This window comes from Ylistrum balloti, unplaced genomic scaffold (assembly GCF_031769215.1).
Source record: "Ylistrum balloti isolate Yb309-2 unplaced genomic scaffold, AGI_CSIRO_Ybal_v1 Utg369762, whole genome shotgun sequence".
Lineage (NCBI taxonomy): Eukaryota > Metazoa > Mollusca > Bivalvia > Pectinida > Pectinidae > Ylistrum > Ylistrum balloti.
Window position 1 is genome coordinate 643,981 of NW_026781960.1, and position 24,193 is coordinate 668,173.

Consider the following 24,193-nt stretch of genomic DNA (forward strand, 5'->3'; position numbering starts at 1 on the left):
CATTTCAGTTAAAATAACTATGTATCAGTGTTTATCTTCATACTAACAATGCGGACTATATACCTGCCAATAAATACGCTGTTAAGAAGTAACGTGTTATCTCTATTGCATATCAAATACTTAAAATATTGCAACCGCATGATTTGTTTTTGTTGAGTATTGTAGATATGTTGTATTCAGTTTATTTAATCATAATAATATGCTTGAGCATTTTAATACAGAACATGGAAAAGAAATGACTGTTCCTGCATTATCTCTATATAAAGAGTAACTTTAGATAAATTTAGTCATACTATGTATGGTATATCTATGTATCAACTGTCCTAGGGCTTTATGATATTTGTTTTTCCAGGTTTCTGTTTGAAGCAAATAACAATGTTCGAAAGTTAAAGTTGTACCAGAAAACTATAATTATATTACAATTTGATTGATAATTTTATGTTTCATGTATGTAAGAAATAATGTTAATATTGCGCCTTTAGTATATTAACCACAAATTCTTCAAATGTTTGCACCAATATTCTACCCTTAGTAATAAACGTAATTGTTTATTAATACAATTTTCTTGGATCAATTAGCCATCTCACAGAAATCTTTGCTGAATACAGGTTGAGCTGAAGCACATGGATGAATCTTTAATTTTTCAAATTCAAAAATTAAAAATAAGGAATAATTTTCCATTTTCTGTATCATATCAACAAAGTGTTACATAGGACTGTATTTACATCCTTTGACATCTATCACTATAACGTCATTAGTAATTAATGTGTTCACGTGTTTGGTTGCTGTATCAATGGAGCCGTTGTAATTTGATGAAGAACATAAGAGGTTTAAGGAGAGCAAACCATTATACATTTTATAAATTGTACCAATTCACAATGTAATATTCATTCTTGAAAAGAAAGGTTATCAATACATGAAAAGTTAAATGTATTTTAATTTCCAGAACTTGCTTTATCTATAGTGGTAATATTTCTTACCGGCTTATTTTTGATTGATACATAACTGTTTTTATTTACTTTAATGATGTTAATTGAAAAAAATAGGATCTCAATCACCTTCTTAGAATAAAGTAAGATGAAGGAAATGGAAACTTGTATTCGAGAATTTTTGATATATTTAATGATGAATAAATTATACACAGCTGTGTACAGTCTACTTTTAAAAAAAAACTTATTTCGTACATAGATAACATTGATTTACCACCGTAAAAATAAATAACGTATTTAACAGAAATTACAGCATGTATTCAAAATAAATATACTGATTATATACTGTTTGATGAAATATTTTTTTCTAATAAAATTGAATTTTCTGCTCTCGTTAGTGATGTATATCATCAAACACAGCTCTTATGACATACTATTATGGTACTCAGTCAAGTTAAGCTTAATACCAGTACAGGATCATCAAAGATTCTTTACACCGCTCTCAAATATTATACAGAAGATAAGAAAAAAGGAAAAGCACATCGGTCTCAAATATTATACAGAAGATAAGAAAAACGAATAGCACACCGGTCTCAAATATTATACAGAAGATAAGAAAAAAGGAACAGCAAACGGGTTAAAAAGGTTAGTTAAAATGAATGTATTTCAGATATTTAGCCAATAAACGTAGGAATTACAATAAGAACAAATTTTATGAAATAATCTTTGCTTCATTGAAAATGCATGGCTATCAATCGATAAAATTCTATTCAGAAAAAGTAACATGCTCATGCATTGTTCAATAAAATTTTCTGAAGAACAGAAAAATTGTTTATAAATAAGCAAAGCAGGCGTTTTCATTTTTTGATCCTATTTTACTATTATCTCTTTTGCCATAAAACATGCAAAAACAACAAGAAAAACAATACATAAGTTTCTGATAAAAAGAAAACTAAAGATATTTATGGTCATTGACTTGTGTACTCATTTGATTAACAAATAATTAAACAACAAAATGAAGAATGATTTCCTTAAAATATTTGCACAATATACATTTTACAATGCACATGGTACTGGCTTCGTTTGCTATTTAAATAATTAGTGGATAATTACATAAAATAAGGAAAATAATTGCAAAATGATTTACATCTGAATGAGAGTATGAATACTATTGTTTTATCCTTATCTTATATTTATAAAATTTCCTTTCCTTGACTATAACTATCGACTTTGCAGGTAAGATATAATAAAGAAAGAAGTCTGTCAATTAATATTTTTTATCATTTAATGAAAATATGTGAAATCTGCCTTAGATTGGTGTCTTTTTGTTGTTCTTAACAAAGAGATGCTATTACAAAGTCATTATTATTGTGGATGTCTGAAAACAATGTATCAGAAACTAGAAATCTTCCAAAATACAAACATTCGATGTGAAGTGTCCGGTAAAGTTTGTCATTGGTCGCCATATTTGAATGTAAATGCTGTTGGAGCCTGTTCTTCAAAGCGGACCAAAACTGTGTCACATGCATGTCGTAACGGCCGGATAAAAGAAAGCGGTTTTGGTGTCTCTATAACGACTAAGTCTCCTTAACAGTTTAACTGTCACATACTATGTGTTTATATATAAATCTGTTAATTTAGTCCCAGTAAGTTCAAGCTTCTTTCTATTACGATATCAGGTCTTGTCAATGGCTGGTGGTTTTACCATCTTTTGTATCATATAACTATATCTGTAGCCTGTGTGTAAATTTCAAGATATTATCTCATCGATTTTTCTCTTTGATGTAACGTCCTACATTTCCTGTCTTCAGCGGTCACGTTAATTAGTCTGATAGATATTTTTGTAGCGTTTGTTGGTTTAACATATCAAGTTTTGTGTTTGACCAGTGTGTGAATATGATATATGTTACCGGCAGCTGCACTTTCTTATTAGAAGTTATATAAAATCCAAGTAAAATTTTGCCAATCAATGTATCCATCTCCGTGTAAATAGTCTTTCTCGTTCATGTTTTTCACGGGTGGAGTTATGATGAAGCCTTCAAACAAAAACGTGACAATTGCAATTTTTGTTTTTGGTTTTGTTGGGTTTTTTGGGGGAGAGGGGGCGTGATGTATGAATTTTCAATTGAAGTATTTCTGACAATGTTAAAAATGAAAATGTCCGTCTATATGAAATAATTTATCACAAGTAACTGATCAAGATGAACTGTAGTGTGCAATACATGACATTATCGACCGCATAGTCTGCAATGTGACGGCATGTCAACACCAAAACAACCGTTAAACAGCTACATGATTGAAATGGGGAAAATATTCATGTTTCAAATCTCGTTTTTGGGATGGTAATTCATAAAACGTTAGCGTGAGTTACAAAATAATTATATCATTTGGTCAATTGATGTTTTACCATTGGGATTTTTTCCATATAAATTCATAGTTATTAACAAAGCTAAATGCTTGGATTTAGAGATGATTGTGATTCACACCAGTATATCACATAACACAGTATACATACAGGTCTACACTAGGTGAAGGGACCACTAGGTACACCGTGTTATATGTAGGAGGCTCCATATTCAAGGTCATTGTCCATGAGTCATAACCAGTTTTATTCAAGTCTTTAAAAAAATCGTGTCATATGGTGTCTAGCTTCGGTCATTGTGAACAAGGGGGCACTTATTCAGACGTAATGAGTTTTATTCAAATATTTGTTATTAGAACATTTAACTTAAAAAGTTTGTATAGCGTACAGGAAATTGTGTATTGTGTGAAATGTCCTTAAATAAAGTGACGGCATAGATATATGCAATAGATACTGAAGGAGTTCTTATTACTGACCCAATCTTCAATATTGTGAAATAACATTTAAATAAACAGTATATCATGTACTTATATAGCCAAACTCTTCGTACGACATTCATGTAAGTGTATTGTATGAGATGTCCTTAATTGGATCGAACGCATAGATATATGCAGTAGATGACAGAAGAGACCTTACCAAAAATAGAAAATGAGGCCAACCCACAAAACGAAACAAAAAAAGACATTAAAACAGAAAAAAGACATTAAAACAAAAAAAAAGACATTAAAACAGAAAAAAAACAATAAAACAGGAAAAAAGACATTAAAACAGAAAAAGACATTTTAACAGAAAAAAGAAATTAAAACAAAAAAAGACATTAAAACAGACAAAAAGACAACAAAAAACCCTATCATGAATAAATTATAGAACATGTCTTTAATTTCTTCTATTTTATTATGGAGACATGTGAATTTAAGAATCCTTTTCATACATAATAATACTACTGTAATGTTATTGGTTTTTCTCTCTGGTTTGGAGGCCAGAACAGATTTGAAAAAAATAATAGATATCGTGAACAGAAGATTTATGAACAAAAATGTGGTTTGTTTCATAATTTCCGCAAAAATATGTCTTTTTGCTTCAAACTTCGGTTTGCATCTGGTGGAACAACAAAAACAAAACACACAAAAAACAAAAACATAAAATAAAACCTCGAAAAACAAAGAAAAAATATATGTGCCGGCACAACTGAGACAAATGATGAAACTGCGGAGATATTCCTAGCTGAAAAGATAGCAAAAAGTTCTTATCAAATTAATTATCTATTTCTCTAATTATAATTACTCCAAAAAGATCATGCGGTAAAGTGAATTTAAAACAAAGGAATGCGTGGAATGTTTGGATGTTATCACTTTGTAAAATATATGATCCTGCCGCGATATCGGAACATTGCGAAATACTTCAATGTAATTTGCATACATACAAGGATGGGTTTATAGCAAGGACGATATGCCATGCAGTTTATCAAAAGCCTATCCCACTTAAAGCTTTGTGTCATCTGATATATTCAGCTGTTGGTGTGAACAACATGGAACTTTAATTTGCTTTAAAGAAAACAAGAAGTATGTAGATGGAAAATGACTCACTTCTTCTCAAGTCGTATTTAATACATTTACATATCATGTTGCAGAATTTCTGTCAACACCTTTATATAGATAAACTGTTAATAACAAAAGAGCTTAATGTTTAATTTGAAAAGGAATGCGATTGTATATATTATATTTTCACAATTAGAAATGGAGTTTTGCCTTTTTACCTATCGGCATTTCAGTTTTTATTTTATTTATTTTCCAAAACTTTTCTACTTGAACATATTTAACTGTCGTTAAAAAAAGCAGAAAAAAATAAAAAGATTTCATTTCAAACCAAAAATGCTTCTAAAATATATAACCGAACATTTTAATCTGAGACCCTTGATGAAGTATGTAAATGAAAATAAGATTCGGAATTTCGGAAGGATAAGCGTCTTCTGCTTCATTGACGAAGCCCACCATTTCGATCAAGATCAAGTGTGGTAATGCGTTAACATGAATAAATGTAGTATGTAATTATATTAAGATAAAATCTTCCTATGCCGAAAATGAGAGAGATGATCCTGTATGGTTTTAGATTAGATCTTCTTATGCCCAATATAAGTTAAATAATCCCCTATGTTTTAAGATAACATCTTACTACGTACAATATAAGTTCGATAATCCTATATAGGTTTATGATAAGATCTTCCTATGCTCAATATAAGTTAGATAACCCGTATGGCTTAAGATAAGATCTTCCTATGCTCAATATAAGTTAGATAACCAGTATGGTTTAAGATAAGATTTTCATATGCTCAACATAAATTAGATAATCCCGTATAGTTTAAGATAAGATTTTCATATGCTCAACATAAATTAGATAATCCCGTATAGTTTAAGATAAGATCTTCCTCTGCTCAATATAAGTTAGATAACCCGTATGCTTTAAGATAAGATCTTCTTCTGCTCAATATAAGTTAGATAACCAGTATGGTTTAAGATAAGATTTTCATATGCTCAACATAAATTAGATAATCCCGTATGGTTTAAGATAAGATCGTACTATGCTCAATATAAGTTAGATAATCCCGTATAGGTTTAAGATAAGAACTTCTCATGCCCAATATAAGTTAGATAACCCGTATGGTTTAAGATAAGATTTTCATATGCCCAACATAAATTAGATAATCCCGTATGGTTTAAGATAAGATCGTACTATGCTCAATATAAGTTAGATAATCCCGTATAGGTTTAAGATAAGATCTTCCCATGCTCAATATAAGTTAGATAACCCGTATGGTTTAGTATTCATTTTAATCTGAAGCTTTTTTTCTTTTAATTTTTTTCAGGTTTAATATAAAATAATACAATATGGTAGAGAAGAAAAATAGAAACCCTATATAAATAAGCAATAACATTCCAGCTGGACAGCATATACATAGCTGATAGCAAGGTTTCACATTAACAATGATATATGAATAGATTAAAAGAGGAAGGAAGGAAGTTAGATGTAAAATTCAACAACATGAAATTCTATGTCTTATAAGTTTATAATTTTGTTCACGTAGTGTCTCGTTCGCAAAGGTTGTAAGATCTAATGTAATATTATAAGGTAATGAATGCAAATACCAGTTAGTTTCATTATTTAACTGCATTAGCATAGTGGAGGTAGTTGATGGAACTGTACTCCACTTGCAGTCGAGGATGATAAATGTATTCTTAATGGTTCCAAAATTGTAATTTTTGAGAATTTTTCAACTTTTTATCTGCTTATAAAACATCTGATATCAGATGAAAGTTTTATTTGAAGTTGGTGAAAGTAAAAATGACTGGCAGTTTTGCTTTAAATAAATGTGTGGTCTCAGTTCCTAGTTTCAAATATGTCTCTTCAAGACAATGTAAGAAGTTCGAAAAAAGTATGCAAACGTTTATTGACAGAATATTTCATGAAATTGAATCACTTTCTAACTTTGTCAATGATCAAAGACGATAGCGGGGTGACCTCGATACTTGCTTTCTTTCACCAGTTTCAAATCGAGTGGCTCCAATTATCTGATATCCGATTTTCCCATGATTCTTTCGGTAGACTTACGTGATTTTCAGTCCAGACATGGCGTGTGTACTTGATTGAACTAATGTCTTTTGGTCAGAGCTAAAATTAGTATAATTACACGAATTTGAGATTCAAATATTAATAGTGTCAGTTACTTGTACACCCTGGGACCTTGTTTGTGACTAAGGCTAGACATTTGATATACAGACACATTCTCTATTCACACACGAATATACGTGAAACTAATATAGGTATTTAACACTGGAATGTCAGTATGCTCTGTTCTTATGCAATAAGGTCTTTTAATGTATACATTCATAACTGAGAACAACTAACCCTAACCCAGGCTGTTCATGATTTAAATCACAATAGCATGAAAACAATAAAGTTAATTTGCTTTATTTTTCAATTCTTATAGAAATTTAATGTATTTTGAATTCAATGTCAATGGAATTTATATGTACATATATTCAGATTTGTGGTTTTTATACTGTTTGATATGATTTTCTTCATGTAAACTAATTTAGACCGACAACACTGGTGTATAGAAACAGTAAGGTAGCTACAGTAACAATGGGTATTAAACCGAAGGTCTCTTGGCAGGGTTATCAACAATATAAATGTGTTTTTATAACTCACATGACAGGAAATCAACACGCCAACGCGCAAGCTGAATTTGGTTAAGTGTTAACACAACGCTCATTGAAATTATCGATTTATGACATTTAATTGTTTACACAGTGTACATTTAAATGCTTGTTTTGTTTACCAAACAGTATTGGTTAAATGCACAGACGACAGCAATTTGTTTACAAAGTAAGATGAAGAAATATTCACAGCATAATATATATATATATATACCAATGGCATTTTTTCGCAAGAGGTGTGAATTATTGACCAAGAACTAAAAAAATAAATATTGTGATACCTTGTGATTTTGTTATTATTTAAATTATTCGTTGTAATGTGATTTCAACAAAACCAAGATTATCAAAACGCGATATCTTTGAAATGCGTGGCAACATCCTGTCTAGTTATACAATGGATACGTTTTAACAAACACGTTCTTGACTAGTAACGCACACATTAATAATAACGTACCTTCACATAATTCTACAGATGGAACTGATGAACATCATGGCTTATATTGGGAAGCAAAATGTTTCACAAATAAAGGGTAGCATCTCTTTGCCTAGCATAACACTACTGTATGTAATGACCATTAACCCGGGAAGTGGCGTTGTGATGTTATATTAATATATTATATAACAAAAAAAATGCTAGATCCCAATTTTTTATTTACCATTTTTTAACTTTCTTTCATGTTTTGTTTTCTTCTGATGTCATTAACACAGTGTATCACGGAGTATATAACGTAATAAGTACTTTGATACAACTAACTGGAACACTTGGGAACTCATATAATTGTGTATTGTCTGAATTATATTCTTGTCCCACTTACATTCAAGTCCGATACTACTACTAAACTTGTCTTACCTTTGTGTTGTGTTTATTTTGTTTTTGTCTTGTCTTTTTCTTTTCTTTGTTGTTTTTTTAATGCTTATGGTATTAGGGCAATGAAACTAACCATGTAACATCGTGATATTAGACATATCTTAAAGTGAGAAAAAATAATTAAATTTGATATTGTTTGTTTAATAATTTTGTAACAAGATGAAAATGCTAGATCATTGGAGCCATTGTTGTAGTGTGGTGGTGATGTGCTCCAGATACGGTATAGACGGAGGCGCCTGCACACATATGCTCAACATGTTGACTTAAATGATTGACCTGGTCGTGGGACATAGGGTGCTTTGTTCCTTTAGATACCAAAAACATCAGTCTTGTCTGAAAAGACAAAAAAAATTATTTCTTAATCTGTACTTGATATTTAATCTTTAGGTGAAAATAAATCGATTGTTATGACAAATGGTCAATATATCTTTAAAGGATAATTCAACACTAATTTTATTTATTGATATACCATAAATAACAGTTACAATATTTGTTAGATTATTTTAAGGATTGATTTTCGATATTGTTACTTGCATGGACTTATGATGGGAAGTGAACCTCGTGCAATCGAAGATCTAAAAACGGCACATACATAGAAATTAATTTCTATTTGTATATCAAAAATCAAATGATCGTACTTTTTCAACTGATTCCAATATTTATACTTATCAATATTTATCTAAATTGTTGATAACAACAGTGATCACCTCAGCTGCTAGAAGGCCTTCCTCCGTGTGCACGTTAATACCATGGTGTGTAGAAAATTTCTCCAGATAGCAGTTGTCTGCCAGTTTCATAACCAGGTAATTCTATCAGTAAAAATGGTTGATCTTAGTTCAGTTATTATTGGTTTTTATTTTGAAATAAATTTAATTTCAGGTAAGTATTAGCTGAAATTTAATTTTATATCACATTATAACAAAAAGAAACGATATTCTTCGAATTGATTTCAAATTTCGCCATTAGAGATTCTTTTTTACACAAGAGCGGCATCATTTTATCATAACTAAATTTAAAACAAAAACCGAAAAACAAAAAACGGAAAAAAAAAAGAAAAAGAAAACATTAGATATCGCCATAGAAAGTTTAGGCTTGTCCATTCGTAACAAGAACTATACACATACACATAATTAGTGAATGAACACGGCCACCACAATGTTGATATTTCCATTAATTTTACTGATAAGTTAAGGAGACAGTGTACAAGGATTTTTACACGTCTGCAATATCCTAACTGGTGCTTTTAATATGCAAATGAATCTTCCAATATGAATATATTATTGTTCGATAAAACTAGTTTTTTATTTACCAGTCCTGCCTGTCTTTACGTTCGGACTGCAGACTGCCCATATCTTAATCTAATGTTCGAGATGAGATGCGTCAGTAAAGTATACATACTATTCAAAAAGACGTTTACCTTGACTACATATAACTATTTGAAACGGTACATACGTCCTTTCGAAAATGTTTCCTTTCTCAAGAAAATAGGGCAAAAATATTTAAACTACTTTGGAAATTTTGACATTGTGTGCTACTTTGTATGTGTTGAATTTGGAGATTTAGGGAATATTTCTAATCTTAGGTACCTTTTTAAGACTACACATTTGAAGCAATTCATGTAAATAATATAATAATAAAACTGTTATAATGTTATATCATGATAATGACGCTATCTTAATCATAAGTATATAACATCTATTTCCATATACATCTTAGGATTTTAGGCAACAAACAATAAAAGTAAACACTACATACGGAAGCGGCATCGTAGTAAAAAAGTGTGGGATCTAATTCGTTGGACTCATGTGCGTGGTGGTGAGGTTTGACAGTAGTAGCCGCGTATATCTGAAAAATGTAAAACAATACATAAGGTTACTCCTTCTTTGAATCTATCATAGTTTATTATAAACAAAAATGATGTAATTACATCATACATTCACTGATTGATAAGAATAATTAAATAAGAATAATGTAAACAGCTGATCTAGATGTCAATATGGATCTAGATGTTGGATGGTTTTCATACTTCACCTGGCCAATTACGCAGACAGCGACAAAAACAACACCCTGCATGTTGGAATTTCTTTAACCACAGACAAGTAGGTCGAAAATGCCGTGAAAATGAAATTCGTGCACTGGACTCAGTGTTCCCCTCTATATACTGATCATCGATAAGGCAAGAGAGGCAATGTAAAGGGAATCTACCAAAAATACAAAACCAAATCGCAAACGCAGATAAGAATTGTTCCAATAAATGTCTCAAATTCAACGTAGACTCATAACAACTTAAACAGAGTTCCTTCTCAAATTCAACGTAGACTCATAACAACTTAAACAGAGTTCCTTCTCAAATTCAACGTAGACTCATAACAACTTAAACAGAGTTCCTTCTCAAATTCAACGTAGACTTATAACAACTTAAACAGAGTTCCTTCTCAAATTCAACGTAGACTCATAACAACTTAAACAGAGTTCCTTCTCAAATTCAACGTAGACTCATAACAACTTAAACAGAGTTCCTTCTCAAATTCAACGTAGACTCATAACAACTTAAACAGAGTTCCTTCTCAAATTCAACGTAGACTTATAACAACTTAAACAGAGTTCCTTCTCAAATTCAACGTAGACTTATAAAATCTAAACAGGTTTCCTTCTCACATTCAACGTAGACTTATAAAATCCAAGACAGAGCTCCTTCGGTTTCCTTACATTTTAGACAGACATTAAGAAATATTTCATAAGGTTTATCATTTATCAAAGTTTGTGCTTCGATTGATCAACCTCAAATTCAAATAAAAACGTATACAGATAAATCCATCATTTAACACACAAGATATAGATCGGTGAAAACCAATTAGTTACAAATGAATGGATACCGACAAATTTTAATACTCCAGCTAACATGTCATATTCATGTACCTACACAAATCACAGAATTTCATTAACAGCTGATGTGGTTGATATTTGATGACCAGTGCAGGATTTCATCTGAGCCACCGAAAATGGCTTATAGCTTAATGCATCTTTTTTACATTGTATTATCTTATGTAGACTTCAATACCACACATAGAAATGTCCCTCAATGAAATAGTACTGACAAGCTTATAATCTTGTTACGTTACGGAGTTAACGTACAGCAAATAAAGCCCAACAGCTAGGTTACAATTCAACTTAACGACAAATACATTCTATACAGTAAAATTACAAATATTGTGATGTTGTACAGAGCTAACTACTAATTAATCAAATGTCAGAACTTATCTTTCGGTGGAAATCATCCAAATGCAGAGGAATTCACAATAGATTGTCCAGAAAACAGGGTAACCGAAGAATAATCCAACAATTGTTTCCTCGCTGGGTATATATAAGTGCAAGTCCACAAGGCGCTATCACTAAATCACTGTAAAAGTCCTTACTTCACAGACTGAAGTCTCAAAGTAAGCCCACTCAAGGCGTTAATACTTCAAAAAGGCTGCTCATGCTCAGTCCCATCAGGTTTATATACACTAAAGGTTTCTAGAAAGGAACTTTCTAGATGATTCTTGACTACCAGGTACCTAGCTTGTTTACCTGTGGCTATAAAAACTTCCGGAAACACCCAGGTAATTCTAATAACCGAGTTTTCTAGAAAACAAACTGCCTAGCACTATCCACACATTTTGTGACAAATAATCATAAACAAGTGGTTTTTTATGTAAACAATCAATATGATACAATGCATGTAAACACAGCACATCTGAATTTGGATGAATAAACAACATTTATACATAACAATCTACTTAACCTAAATCTATATCGTAAGATTCTGGGTAGAAATCGGCATGTGATATGGACATTCTGGTAACCTCCATTGCATTTTGGTTCGTTTGGGATCGGCACAAAACATCTTGGTTTATATTGTTTGAATTCGTTCCTTAACAACTGTTGATAAAATGGAAAACAAAGTATATGCTATGTGTCCGAAACATTGGTCACCATAAACATATGAAAGAATTTGGGATTCTGTCTCCGTCGGCAATGGAGAATCGTGGCTGATAGAAGGTGACAATCTCCTTCAAAAACATAGCAACTGTTTCATGCAATGATATATATGTGTACATCAAAAATTTTTGGACTTTGGACTGAATTGCACAGGAAACCAACAGAACGAATACAGCATTGGTGTAATGTGTTCTCACTTTGTGCATGACTACCCAGATATGATGCAGTATTCTGTTTAAGGTAAACTAATTAGTATATCATATCTACTTAAGAACAATGTATTGTCCCACTCCCAAAGAGAAGGAACAAGTGAACGTACTACATCCAGCTTTGCATAAATCTGTGTTGAGGAATTGTCTGGTAGTTTCATGTTTCGCAAAAGGGGTTTACCGGCTCTATAAGATTTTTTTATGCGAATTAATCCATTTAAAACGAAATAATTGATAACTCATTCGTTTGATCACCGACATTACACTGGAAATCTTAATGGCAAACGACCCGTTCTTTCTTAAATAAGCTTAATCATATAATTGAAGTCTATCGACTTAAATAGCCTCTCATTCAAAACCACCAATGATTGGGGTTTTTATCATTTTTAAAGGATATTCCATTGTGATATTATCTGAGATGAGTTCGATGCTTGTTAATATACCCTGTTGTTATTCACCAGGGTAAAACTTTGAGAAAATTATTATGTCACGGCAGATACTGATGACCTTATCACTTCCCATGTAATTCTTGCTTTCAATGGTATTTTCCCCTCGGTTTATCGAGTCAGGATTCTGCAGACATATTGGTGTTTTCTTGTTAAGGTAAATAAGCCTCATTTTCGGATGGTTGTTTTGTAAATAATTAGAAAAAAACTATCTGCACATGAAGGATATGAATGATACTTGATATGTACAACTATCTAATTACCGACATTGTTTTAAGCTTTCTGTTTATATAGATATCTTCGTAAGAAAACCATACTATTAATTAAAACAAACCTACCTTTACATTCTCCTATATAGATATATATTTTTCATTTATCACGTGTACCGGTTATATTCCAGATTCCCTCCTAACTGGTAATTCCATCCTGATTTACATTCTTTGAGAATTCTGCCTTTTGGACCTGTTGAATAAAGTCATGTATAGACAAATCTTGTTTTAAGTAGATTTCTTATTCAATGAAAACATTAAATGGAACGAAAGAAAATGTTGATTTTTACTGCAGCCAAACGATTAGCTATATTCTTTTCTGAAGTTGTTTTGAAAGTTTTGTTTTGTGATTCCTAAACATCGTATTGTTGTTTTCATTTTCCAAAAACAGCGATAGCACAGTGAACGTCGATATATTGAAATCATTATGTTATGATCATTAACATGATTTATTACTTTGAAAAATCTATTCTTTAAGCTGAAAACTATAAAATATGTTCTATCTATTGTTTTAAACTGCGTGAATAACTGATAGTATCACATTAACAGAATTTATCATCGATTCATCTCTTTCTAATTTGCCATTAAAATACAGTTAAAATATGACAAAATTAAACAGACTTGACCATATATTTGTTTCTAGTGAATTGTTTGGCATGTATTTCACCCGTCTACTGTTTTCTTTATTTACTTATACTGTTTTTACGCTGAGTAATACTCTTTCAACAGTCTTAGCATTTTTAAAAAATTATTTTATTTTTTAAATTGCCGCTTCCTCCCAACCATAGAATAACATCAAACGACACTTCGGAATGATGCGGTATTATTTTATTTAAACAATTGGAGACATTGTTGTAGTATGATGGTGATGAGCAATCGAAACCTTGTATACATCTAGACCTGCGCACATGTGTTCCACGTGCACACTTGACGCTAATACATCACCATGGCTCATCAATGTATGGTTGCCTTTGGCTACGAGAAACATCAAATTATTCTGAAAGAGAAATATAATGTTTTGGTTAGTTGTATAGTTAAATCCCGATACAAATGTATGTGATCGTTTTACGTGTAAATGACAAAAATGTACTTGCCTCGAGTTGCATAAGACCGTCCGTTGTGTGCACCAGGGGCCTTTGGATATTTCTCAGCTTCTCAACATAGCAATGATTTCCGCGTTTCATAACCATTTGATGCTGTGGAGATATTAATGTATATATTTAAACATATTTCAACGTCATTGAGAATAAATGTTATCTTAAGACTTCATTTCAAATGATGGAATTCAGTGGTCATAATTCGAAATATGTCCTCCACTTCGTTCAATAGCTCAGAAAAAAATGTTGTATATACCCAAGTTTATCTTTTATATCAAAGAATGCCGGTGAAAACTACTCCGTGGTATGATTATATTTTAAATTGTCTTATCATCAAACGACCGTTTATACAGCTGTCTATCCGCTAAATAACAACAGGCTTCACAAATTTCTGAAAGTATACTCATAAGCGAAGAGTAGTACATACAATATGATTTCCATTCATGTTGATAACTGATTGAAAAAAAACACCACAATCAAGTGTACTTACCGAAAGGGCGTCATAGTAGAAGAGAGCCTGATCAAACTCGTTTGATTCGTGGACATGAGGACGATGAGAAGGAGGTATAGTAGTCATACTGTAAATCTTGAGGGAAAAGAAAATATCAAGGAGTTTCACACAGAAATTGCTACCGCTCAGAAATTGCTAACGTTCAACACAGAAATTACACTTATACATAACAAATATATATTATTGTAGTGTTAATATTCAAATCGCGTCAGTTTCTTAACTCAATTATGGATACAATAAACATACTTTTTTATCATGGAAGCAAACAGACAAAGTAACTAAAAATCTTACACCTTCCTAATAGAATTGTAGTAAGGATTTCAAGAAATGTCTTCCATCGCAACAAACAACGGTTACGTACCTGCCCAATAACGCAAACGATGACAAACAATGAAAAGTGCATCTTGTTTAGGTACTGTTATACTGAGGTCTTCTCTCGACGAAAATGAACTAACACTATCTACACATTATATACTACTGGACACGGAGGTTCTTAAGGGGCGTCCTACATACTCCAGCATATTTGCAATATCCGGAAAATGTGCAGGTTTTTTACTTTAGTTTTATACATTTTTAAACCCAATATTACATTATGCTTTATACTATGAAGTTGAAAATGTATATATCAAACATTAGTCATTATTTAATAATCCAAGTATCCTTTCTTTTATTTATGGATACAAGAGTTTATAATCAGACGTATAGGTTTCATTGGCGATTCAAACATCCGTCTAAATTCGTTCGATTTTATGAACATATTCACATATCTTTGAATTATGCAATTCACAACATATGTCGATTCCCTTCCCGCTCGGAAACAGAGATCGTGACAAGTTTGTACTCTGTCACGTAGCCAAGCTGTTTGTTCCTACGAGTTCATGGGTCTAAAATTATGCCTATGTTGGGTCATGAGAGAACTATTTAATCTTAACTTCGTCGTTCTAACGGCAGTTTTCCCATTTTGGTTAAAATATGTCGATTTTGTTAGTTTCGTATTAAATGTGATATATATTTAGAAATGAGTGACATTTGATTGGGAACGGATCATAAGAAATGTCACTTATAGTCGCAAAAGGTTTAGTTAACAGCAAGTGTTTAAAACAAACCGAAAGCATAACTGAAGACGTAAGTCCTTTCATTTATAAATGAATGTATATATCAACTCCGTAACAAAATACAAGTGTACCAGTGAATTAGGAATGCTCCCTGTAAACGAAATTACTGAACACAAAATTTTAATTTTAACACAAGACAATGATTTTGCAGTTAAGGGCTTGCAAGTCCTGAATTTGAAATATATTCACATTCTCTTAGTATGACCATTGTATACACCAAGTTTCATGGCCCTAGTTTTAAAGCAAGCAAAGATACACCCATGGTACAAAATTTAACAAAGGGATTATAAAGAAGGGTTTATAGCCCCAAAAATTGCTACAATGTATCTTTCTTAAGCGTGACTGATGTATATATCATTAAGATGTTACTGACTTTAACATTGCTACACTGCATATTGTGTTAGTACTATCGATGTATACATCAAGACTCATTATCCTTACTGAAATGAAAGCAAAGCTATGATCTGGATACAAAATTTTAACAAAGGGTAATAAATTTGTACTTTAAGATTGCGGGGCCTGAATTTGGTACACTGCACATCTTCTAAGTATGATTAATCAATAGATAACTCAGTTTCATTATCTCCTTTTTGATGCAAGCAAACATATACTCTAGAAAACAGTTTTCAACAAACGGCAATATTCTGTAGTTGAGGGATCCAGGGCTCTGAATTTCGTACACTGCTCATTTTCAAAGTATGAATAAATGTCATTATCCCAGTTTAAATGCGAACAAAGTTATGCTCGAGATAAGAGCAATCATTTTGTAATTGGGGGATCTAGAGCTCTGAATGTGGAACACTGTACATTGTCATAGTATGATCAGTGTATTCACCTAGTTTCATTAACCTCATGCAAATACGAGCAACTTAACGTTACGCTCCGGACACAAAAAGACGGACGGACAAACCGGGGACCATGTGCTCCCCGATAATGAAATAAAACAAACAATAAGTAGTTACAGTAGACAAGACATATGTTGTCTATTTTACCAAGACATGATGACATTTTATACAGAACGAGGTTAACATTAATTCTCACAGCCAGTGTATGTTTGCTTCAAAATTATTTTTCTTTCTCGCAATAGAACATGTTGAGTACTGTGTCACCTACATGTCAAAAATGCTTGAAACATCAATACCGATTAACCATTAAACAAGTTATAGAAATATTGCATACTATCAAAATATAATTACCGTTATAGAAAATGATATCAAGTGTGATCCCGCCAGCTTATTGATTACCATTATACAAGAATAATTATCACGTGTTATCCCACCAGCTTATTGATATAATGAATACCATTATACAAGAATAATTATCAGGTGTTATTCCAACAGCTTATTGATATAATGAATACCATTATACAAGAATAATTATCACGTGTTATTCCAACAGCTTACTGATTACCATTATACAAGAATAATTATCAGGTGTTATTCCACCAACTTATTGATATACTGAATACCATTATACAAGAATAATTATCACGTGTTATTCCACCAACTTACTGCTAAACTAATTACCATTATACAAGAATAATTATCACGTGTTATTCCACCAACTTATTGATATACTGAATACCATTATACAAGAATAATTATCACGTGTTATTCCACCAGCTTACTGATTACCATTATACAAGAATAATTATGAGGTGTTACTCTACCAGCTTATTGATATACTGATGGATTACCATTATACAAGAATATTTATCACGTGTTATCCCACCAGCTTATTGATAAACTAATTTGTAAAAAGGTATAAAATCATATTTTATTGATATAATCACAAGTCAGTTCCCAGGAAGAAACGTTGTTTGAAGCCCCGAGTGAATAAAAGTCAAAATTACAAACAGTTGCAAAATGCAGCGTGTGTTGCTTGCCCATCGCATTTTTTTTGTTAGGCACGTTGCTATTTTTTTTACTTTTATTTTAAAAAAGATTTTTAGGGGTAGGGTGTTTTTGTATTGTTTTTTCTGTTTATTAAGGAGACAGGAAAGCTCATGGACATATGCTGTTGATATTCTTTGCTAAATGCATGTCTGTTAATTCTGATATAGGGACAAATTATTTATTAGTCAAATGTGAATAGAACTCAAAAGTGTACTTATCTGAGACAAAGGAGATAGAAAATGTCTCGACAATGACCTTTCTTATCAGAATATCTACATTTTCTAAACGTTATAACTGCTATCCCTTTAAGTGCCTCGGTAGCTTGTCATATATAACGTGTTGATAGTGCCGGATGATCCTTGCTTAGAGAGGATTTTATCTCCAATTCTAGTCCAATTACAAGATGTACTGTGTGTTGGCGATCTCCGTGTGCCTGTTTGGACAGGCATGTTTCTATAAGTTTTTATATGATTCATCATTGCACATGGAATGCTCATCTTGAATCCATGCCTTTCGTCTTTATCTAATTTTTTCACTGATTGTCCATATGTATTGTGAATGCGATAGGCTTTTATTCAGTTTATTTCTAGTTTTAATCCCAAAAACAAACTTAGTCTACATGTTTTAGTTCTGGATTATACTGACTGTTTGTTTGTGTTTCCTTTTGATAGCGATATCGAGCACGAGAAATTCTATAATATGTATTATTTTAGAACTATAAGTAAAGATGCAATCTAGATAAGCCTGTTTTAATAGCCCACTTTCCTTTTTACGGAATGATTTATATTATGTAATTTATATTCTTTAAACTCAGATGTCGCAGTGAAATCTTAATTTATAACCTAAATAAATTGAATTGCAATTTCTGGATGTAAACTGAAATCTATGACACTCGTCTCATCATTTCAAGGATTGAATTCTCGTTAACTATCAATGTATCGCAATATAGTGAAAATATTCATCGAAGAAAATAGCAGGCTATACGCTAGGTTGTTACATCACAGTTGAAACTTTGCTGAAATCATGATATTTGTTTGCCACTTGGTTTCAGCTGATACGTAAATAATTGTTTTTAAAGAGATATATCAACGCAATATCGATTATTTACAGGTCTTGAGTGCGACTACAATGATTCCTTCTACTCATCGTCCTCATCACCACGAACCAAATGAGTTTGATCAAGGTTTATTCTACTATGACGCATTGTCGGTAGGTACCTACCTTCAGCATTATATCAGATAAAATCCTGTATCATATGTCACAGTTACGCAAATTATTATTGGTGTTTCTGCATGTAATGATATGCATCTAGTGTATACCCCGGCCCATCGTCCCCAGCCAAATTAAAGATACATGTCACATAGGAATTGCTGATATATATATGTGTGTGTATATATGTTAAGGGTATTTCCGTCGTGGGAATTTGGTCAATTCCTGTTGCAATGAAATCAAGCGATGTACGTGTTTTCTATAATATTGTACAAAAGACACATTTTTCATAATTTAGAGTAGAATGAATTAAACTGCATCATACAGATGTTTCGTCCTTCTAGGAATCGTCAGTGATGCTAAGGGCCTGAAATTTGAAGCCTAGGGTGCGACTAAGGAAAATCCAAAGTGATCAAAAGAAAAGTTAAAATCCAAAATGATCAAAGGAAAAGTTACAATCAAGGCCAGGACGTGCATTAGGACAAAGGATAGCTTTCACGAAACAGTAGATTCTGATTTATTGACTTCTTAAAGTGTTTTTTTCCTATTTTGATTTCAACCATGAAAAGAGTGATTCATGGAACTTCTCTGAAATAGTTATCTTTACGTCAGCACAACTTCGGACCAAGATTATTATATTATTTCCATCGTTTAATTCCTCTTTATAGCATCAAATGGTGATGAAGCTTGGAAGTAACTGTTACATTGAGAAACTGAAAGCTTCCCAACGGCCACAAGTCCATACAACCGATGGGCTTTTGAAACTGGAGGTGAGTATATTTTGGCAATATCAACAGTAAAACACGCCAGAAATCACTTATCAACTTGTTTTCCTTATTTTATACTACGTCCTTTATTTGGTTCTTTGTAGAGTAACTTGATGTTCCTCGTAGCAAAGGGAACCAAAACACAGATGGGACATGATGAAGTGAATTCTTTAAGCGTGCACCTTGAGCACATGTGTGGTGGTCAGGACGTCTTTGTAGTATCGCACCCTCATCATCACCAAACAACAACAATGGGTATAATTGGTTGAATAAAAGGGAAATCCTTTATGTAAACGTGCTTTTGTTATCATATTGGAAAGGAAATTTTTATATGGTAAGTTTTATAGTAGTTTCTATGTGCGGGACACACTGGTGAAAACAAATATAATGGAAGTTTTTATGTGATAAGTTTTATAGTAGTTTCTATGGGCGTTACACACTGGTGAAAACAAATCTAATGGAAGTTTTTATATGGTAGTTTTATGGAGGGGACACACTGGTGAAAATATTTTTTTAAATTATATAGTGACTGTAACACCATATGTTTGACATATGAACCGAAGAAGGAAGCTTATCGGACCAAGTTCATAAGAATAAAAGATTAAATGAAGTGAATAGAAATGACAAATTCTGATTGATCGACCTCAAAAGAATACAATTTCCTATTTAATATATTTTATTATTCCATCAACAAATCATGTCTGAACTACATAACTTACACAATTTATTTCAAAACTCTTATACTAAATAAGTAACTCTAACAATTGCATTAAAACACAATAGTAACTAGATGGCAATAACATACAGTAATAAGCGTACCTGGAACTCTGGTAGAGACTGATATCTCATCTATATGTCCACTAGGATGGCGACCGGACAAAAACAGCAACCGGTTAGAACCGTTCCAGGAGGAACCAGGCAAATAAAATCCGTTTGCATAGCACACCGTGCTCCAAGCATTTACCTAATTACCAATGTGACGATCCATGGCCGACACATAAATTACTTGAGTCTATCATCTATTTCTTGCCAGAGTTACCTCCTCTTATTATATTACCACCCAGTTATGTCCCTTGGGAAAACCTAGCAGACACATCCCTGATATCTGTACAACGTGAATATTAAGGAAGAGTGTTTGTTTATTTTTTAAAAAAAACTGGCATGTTCCTTTATTGCCAGATTTTCGCCATGTAAATTTAAATCATGAAACAACGACTAAAAACTCGCATAATGTACACAGAACACTCAATATATAGATATCAATAGATTTCTTCTATTTACAGTCATTGTCCAATAAATTGGATTTAATTCAATCTCTGGTAATGTCTCGTGTCCCTTGCTATAGTAATCTAAATATTATAGCTACAGTTCCATTGAGAAAAGAATTACTGAACATTTCAGCAATAATTCTAATGCAGTCACACACAAACACATATATAGTATCTCTGCTAGGTATTCCGTAAAACCATGATGTATTTGGTATAAACTGAAGCAAAAGAAATCTAGAAGCAGCATGTACTCGCTAAACTTAAAAACTTACTGCACATGCCAGAAATTCACAAGTAATTGCATTCTGGGAAACTCTCTGGAGAGTTCTACACGAAGAGAGATAATTCTAACGTTCGATTTTATTTTAGATTTATCAAGAAAGACAACTCTTGTGACCTTATGATATCAAACTTTTGATTACTGCATACAGATGTAATCGGTATTTTAATCAAATATGAATATGTTAAGTGAATAGATGTCATTACCAGGACGTTATTGTAAATTAGAGAGCAGCTGTTTTCATGGTTCGAGCAAATTTTGAGGTTTAACAATAACTCACAACGTGACCTATTTGGTCTTGGCTGGATTTATTTATCTTTTGTCAAGATTTATATCATTAAGATAATGGTGTCTCCTCACTTCACGCAAGATATCTTTCATTCCTATGTAAGTCCCCAATCAGAGATTTGGGTCATATAGAAGGATTTATGTGGTAAAAGATATTTTTAACAGAAACAGTATTGATATGGATATTTCAAAGGGGAGTTAATTGACTCTGCAAAACAAGGAAAATAGAAAATACCAATATGTTAACATTATCTTTATTTAAATTCAAAATAAATGAAAGTAGGGCAAAATTTGAACAAATGAAAAGATTTACGCGGTTATACTATTGCAACAGTTTAAGGAGAAGAATACCAGATATTCTGGAAGGGTTGGCGTTTTCTACTTCATCGATGACATCCTCCTTGTAAAGTGTGATAAATAGGACATTATCAAATTTTATTTATGTACGTGTTGATTAGAATGGAGTTTGACAGTAAGCGTTAAAAAAGTTTAAATATATGAATTAGAAAACATTTGGTCGCTTAATGAAATACAGGATTCACTTATCAATTATTTCTTTTTTAGTTCATACCATTTTCCCATAAAAATCAATAACAGAATGATTTGTTCTTTGTAAAACCATCATGATAAAAGTGAAATTTTACTTTAACGTATCATCGATTCTATTTGATTTAGTAAATCAAAGTTTTGATAAATCCTGTTGTGTTAATTTCTCCATGCTGTAGAGGAAAGATGCTTGAAAGATTCTCTTGTTCCTGAGATAAATTGCAAAATAAAACCTCTGCACATCATGTGTTTCTTGCCAACTGTAAACATCTAGATTGACACTGGATGGAGCTTCTCCCAGAAATGTTACTTTGGTTTCTAATATCGGATACCAACACATGTCTTCTTTGTAATAACGGTAATATCCTGCTAGGGACGCTTCTGTTGCACAGTCTGTACAGAATCTGTAAAATACTGCAAAATTTACGTGAAAATTGGTATCCATATCACTAGGTCGAGAACGAGTCAGCGTTCTAAAGGCATCAGGGGGAGGGATTAAGTCTTCTTGTCTGGTAGACATTATTGTAAGGTCAGTTTTTGGGAATTTCGAAAATGTTTCATTAACCCATTCAGGGAGTTTCAATGGACGACGTGATTCTGAATCAACACTAACAACTTTTGATTCCAGGCGCACAAGTTGCTCCATTGAAAGCGGGTCTATTAAAGTTTGTATAATAGAGAATGAGGTTTTCCCAAGAGACACAAAAGTCACTCGATGCAGAAGAGAAACGTTGTCCCTAGGAGTCTTCTGTTGTAGTTTTGGAGAATAAAAGATGTCCTCCTGCACAGTATACGCTCTCATATGTCCGAATTTGGCAGTGAAAAATCCTTTTTCTTCTGCCTCATAAAAACTTTCTGCTAAAACACGAATGATACCTACAATTGTAAGATGTCCTGAAAATAAGACAAGACAGATTTATTTGAAAGAAATCTACTAGTGAACGATATACATTCTACTTTATTCATGTGCAAGATAAAAGAGAACAAGTGGAATTCGTGTTACAAATCAAACAATATCCTTATCACATTAGAGATGCATATCGGAAATTTTCACGTTTTTATTAAACATAAAAGCAAACAATAAAATCTAAGCTCTCACAATTTGTTCGGTTCATATTGCTGAAGCAGTATTTTAAATTGTGTTTACAAAACAACTCACTAGAAAAAAACTAAAATTTCAGAAAGCATGTAATGCTATAATATACATATCTATATTTACATATACTCTATATTGATATTAAGATAGATGAGCCTCTTTTTGGCTTCATGGTTTCCTAGTTTATTGGCATCAGATGTAATCTGAAATAAGTAATCAACTCATAACACAGAAAAAGATAAAATGTGATGAAAGATAGTTTTACGGTCGCCATATTGATCTCATTGAGAAATAAACTATTTCTTTGTGTAATATGAAGATGGATGTGTTTGATGCTCGTAAGTTTGCTTGATGGTTCCGTTTTTGTTTACCTTGGGAACGTGACATAACATACTTGGATTAACCAAGGTTTACATGGTGGGTGTCGTCGATGAAGCAGAAGACAATTACTCTTCCGGAACACCTTGTTTTATTTTCATTGTAATTCTTTTCAGGATTCTTTCTTTTGTTCATATTCTGTCCTAGTTTAATTGAATTTGGGTCTGGATCATGTTGACATGTTGGTATTTCCTTGTTTTTGTTTGTTCGTTATTTTTATTTTTATTTATTTATTTATTTATTCATTTGTAATTAGTAATGGTCTACTTATGCTGTATACTATTTTCCTGTTGTTTACAGGTTTACGACAATTGTTATTGAAGGATTACTTATATATTCATAGGTTATTTTGCATTATCGATTATCTGTTTGAATCAATTACCTGTTCGATCATAATAAGACGCTGTTAAACGTGGCACCATGAGGTCCACCTGTTGTCCTGTGGCAAACTTCGACTGCATGTTT

The 24,193-nt window shown here is 32.2% G+C and overlaps 4 protein-coding genes across 4 annotated transcripts; 1 reads left to right on the forward strand and 3 right to left on the reverse strand.

The window, feature by feature from the left end:
* Positions 1-8,541: 8,541 nt before the first annotated feature.
* LOC132543683 (uncharacterized) lies at positions 8,542-10,446 on the reverse strand. Its single transcript, XM_060207199.1, has 4 exons — positions 10,405-10,446; positions 10,129-10,218; positions 9,081-9,182; positions 8,542-8,706 (listed from the first exon to the last, which is right to left on the reverse strand). The coding sequence occupies exons 1-4, from the start codon at positions 10,444-10,446 to the stop codon at positions 8,542-8,544; spliced, it is 399 nt and encodes a 132-aa protein (XP_060063182.1).
* Positions 10,447-14,110: 3,664 nt separating this feature from the next.
* Positions 14,111-15,289, reverse strand: LOC132543678 (uncharacterized). Its single transcript, XM_060207193.1, has 4 exons — positions 15,248-15,289; positions 14,866-14,961; positions 14,373-14,474; positions 14,111-14,275 (listed from the first exon to the last, which is right to left on the reverse strand). Exons 1-4 carry the CDS (start codon positions 15,287-15,289, stop codon positions 14,111-14,113), a joined length of 405 nt encoding a protein of 134 aa, XP_060063176.1.
* Positions 15,290-18,299: 3,010 nt separating this feature from the next.
* Positions 18,300-20,141, forward strand: LOC132543675 (uncharacterized). Its single transcript, XM_060207191.1, has 4 exons — positions 18,300-18,341; positions 19,007-19,105; positions 19,774-19,875; positions 19,977-20,141. Exons 1-4 carry the CDS (start codon positions 18,300-18,302, stop codon positions 20,139-20,141), a joined length of 408 nt encoding a protein of 135 aa, XP_060063174.1.
* A 2,246-nt stretch (positions 20,142-22,387) lies between these two features.
* LOC132543677 (uncharacterized) lies at positions 22,388-24,189 on the reverse strand. Its single transcript, XM_060207192.1, has 2 exons — positions 24,111-24,189; positions 22,388-23,148 (listed from the first exon to the last, which is right to left on the reverse strand). Exons 1-2 carry the CDS (start codon positions 24,187-24,189, stop codon positions 22,388-22,390), a joined length of 840 nt encoding a protein of 279 aa, XP_060063175.1.
* Between the last annotated feature and the right edge of the window lie 4 nt (positions 24,190-24,193).

Excerpts from the sequence above, each read along its gene's own strand:
- LOC132543683 (XM_060207199.1), bottom strand. The coding sequence starts at position 10,446 with ATGCAGGGTGTTGTTTTTGTCGCTGTCTGCGTAATTGGCCAG. Across the intron at positions 10,219-10,404 it reads CTGTCTGCGTAATTGGCCAG|ATATACGCGGCTACTACTGT; the intron begins GTGAAGTATGAA and ends TACATTTTTCAG. Across the intron at positions 8,707-9,080 it reads AAGGCCTTCTAGCAGCTGAG|ACAAGACTGATGTTTTTGGT; the intron begins GTGATCACTGTT and ends TTGTCTTTTCAG.
- LOC132543678 (XM_060207193.1), bottom strand. The coding sequence starts at position 15,289 with ATGCACTTTTCATTGTTTGTCATCGTTTGCGTTATTGGGCAG. Across the intron at positions 14,962-15,247 it reads TCGTTTGCGTTATTGGGCAG|ATTTACAGTATGACTACTAT; the intron begins GTACGTAACCGT and ends TTTTCCCTCAAG. Across the intron at positions 14,475-14,865 it reads TCTACTATGACGCCCTTTCG|CATCAAATGGTTATGAAACG; the intron begins GTAAGTACACTT and ends ATATCTCCACAG.
- LOC132543675 (XM_060207191.1), top strand. The coding sequence starts at position 18,300 with ATGTACTGTGTGTTGGCGATCTCCGTGTGCCTGTTTGGACAG. Across the intron at positions 18,342-19,006 it reads CCGTGTGCCTGTTTGGACAG|GTCTTGAGTGCGACTACAAT; the intron begins GCATGTTTCTAT and ends GATTATTTACAG. Across the intron at positions 19,876-19,976 it reads ATGGGCTTTTGAAACTGGAG|AGTAACTTGATGTTCCTCGT; the intron begins GTGAGTATATTT and ends GGTTCTTTGTAG.
- LOC132543677 (XM_060207192.1), bottom strand. The coding sequence starts at position 24,189 with ATGCAGTCGAAGTTTGCCACAGGACAACAGGTGGACCTCATGGTGCCA. Across the intron at positions 23,149-24,110 it reads GTCTTATTATGATCGAACAG|GACATCTTACAATTGTAGGT; the intron begins GTAATTGATTCA and ends TCTTATTTTCAG.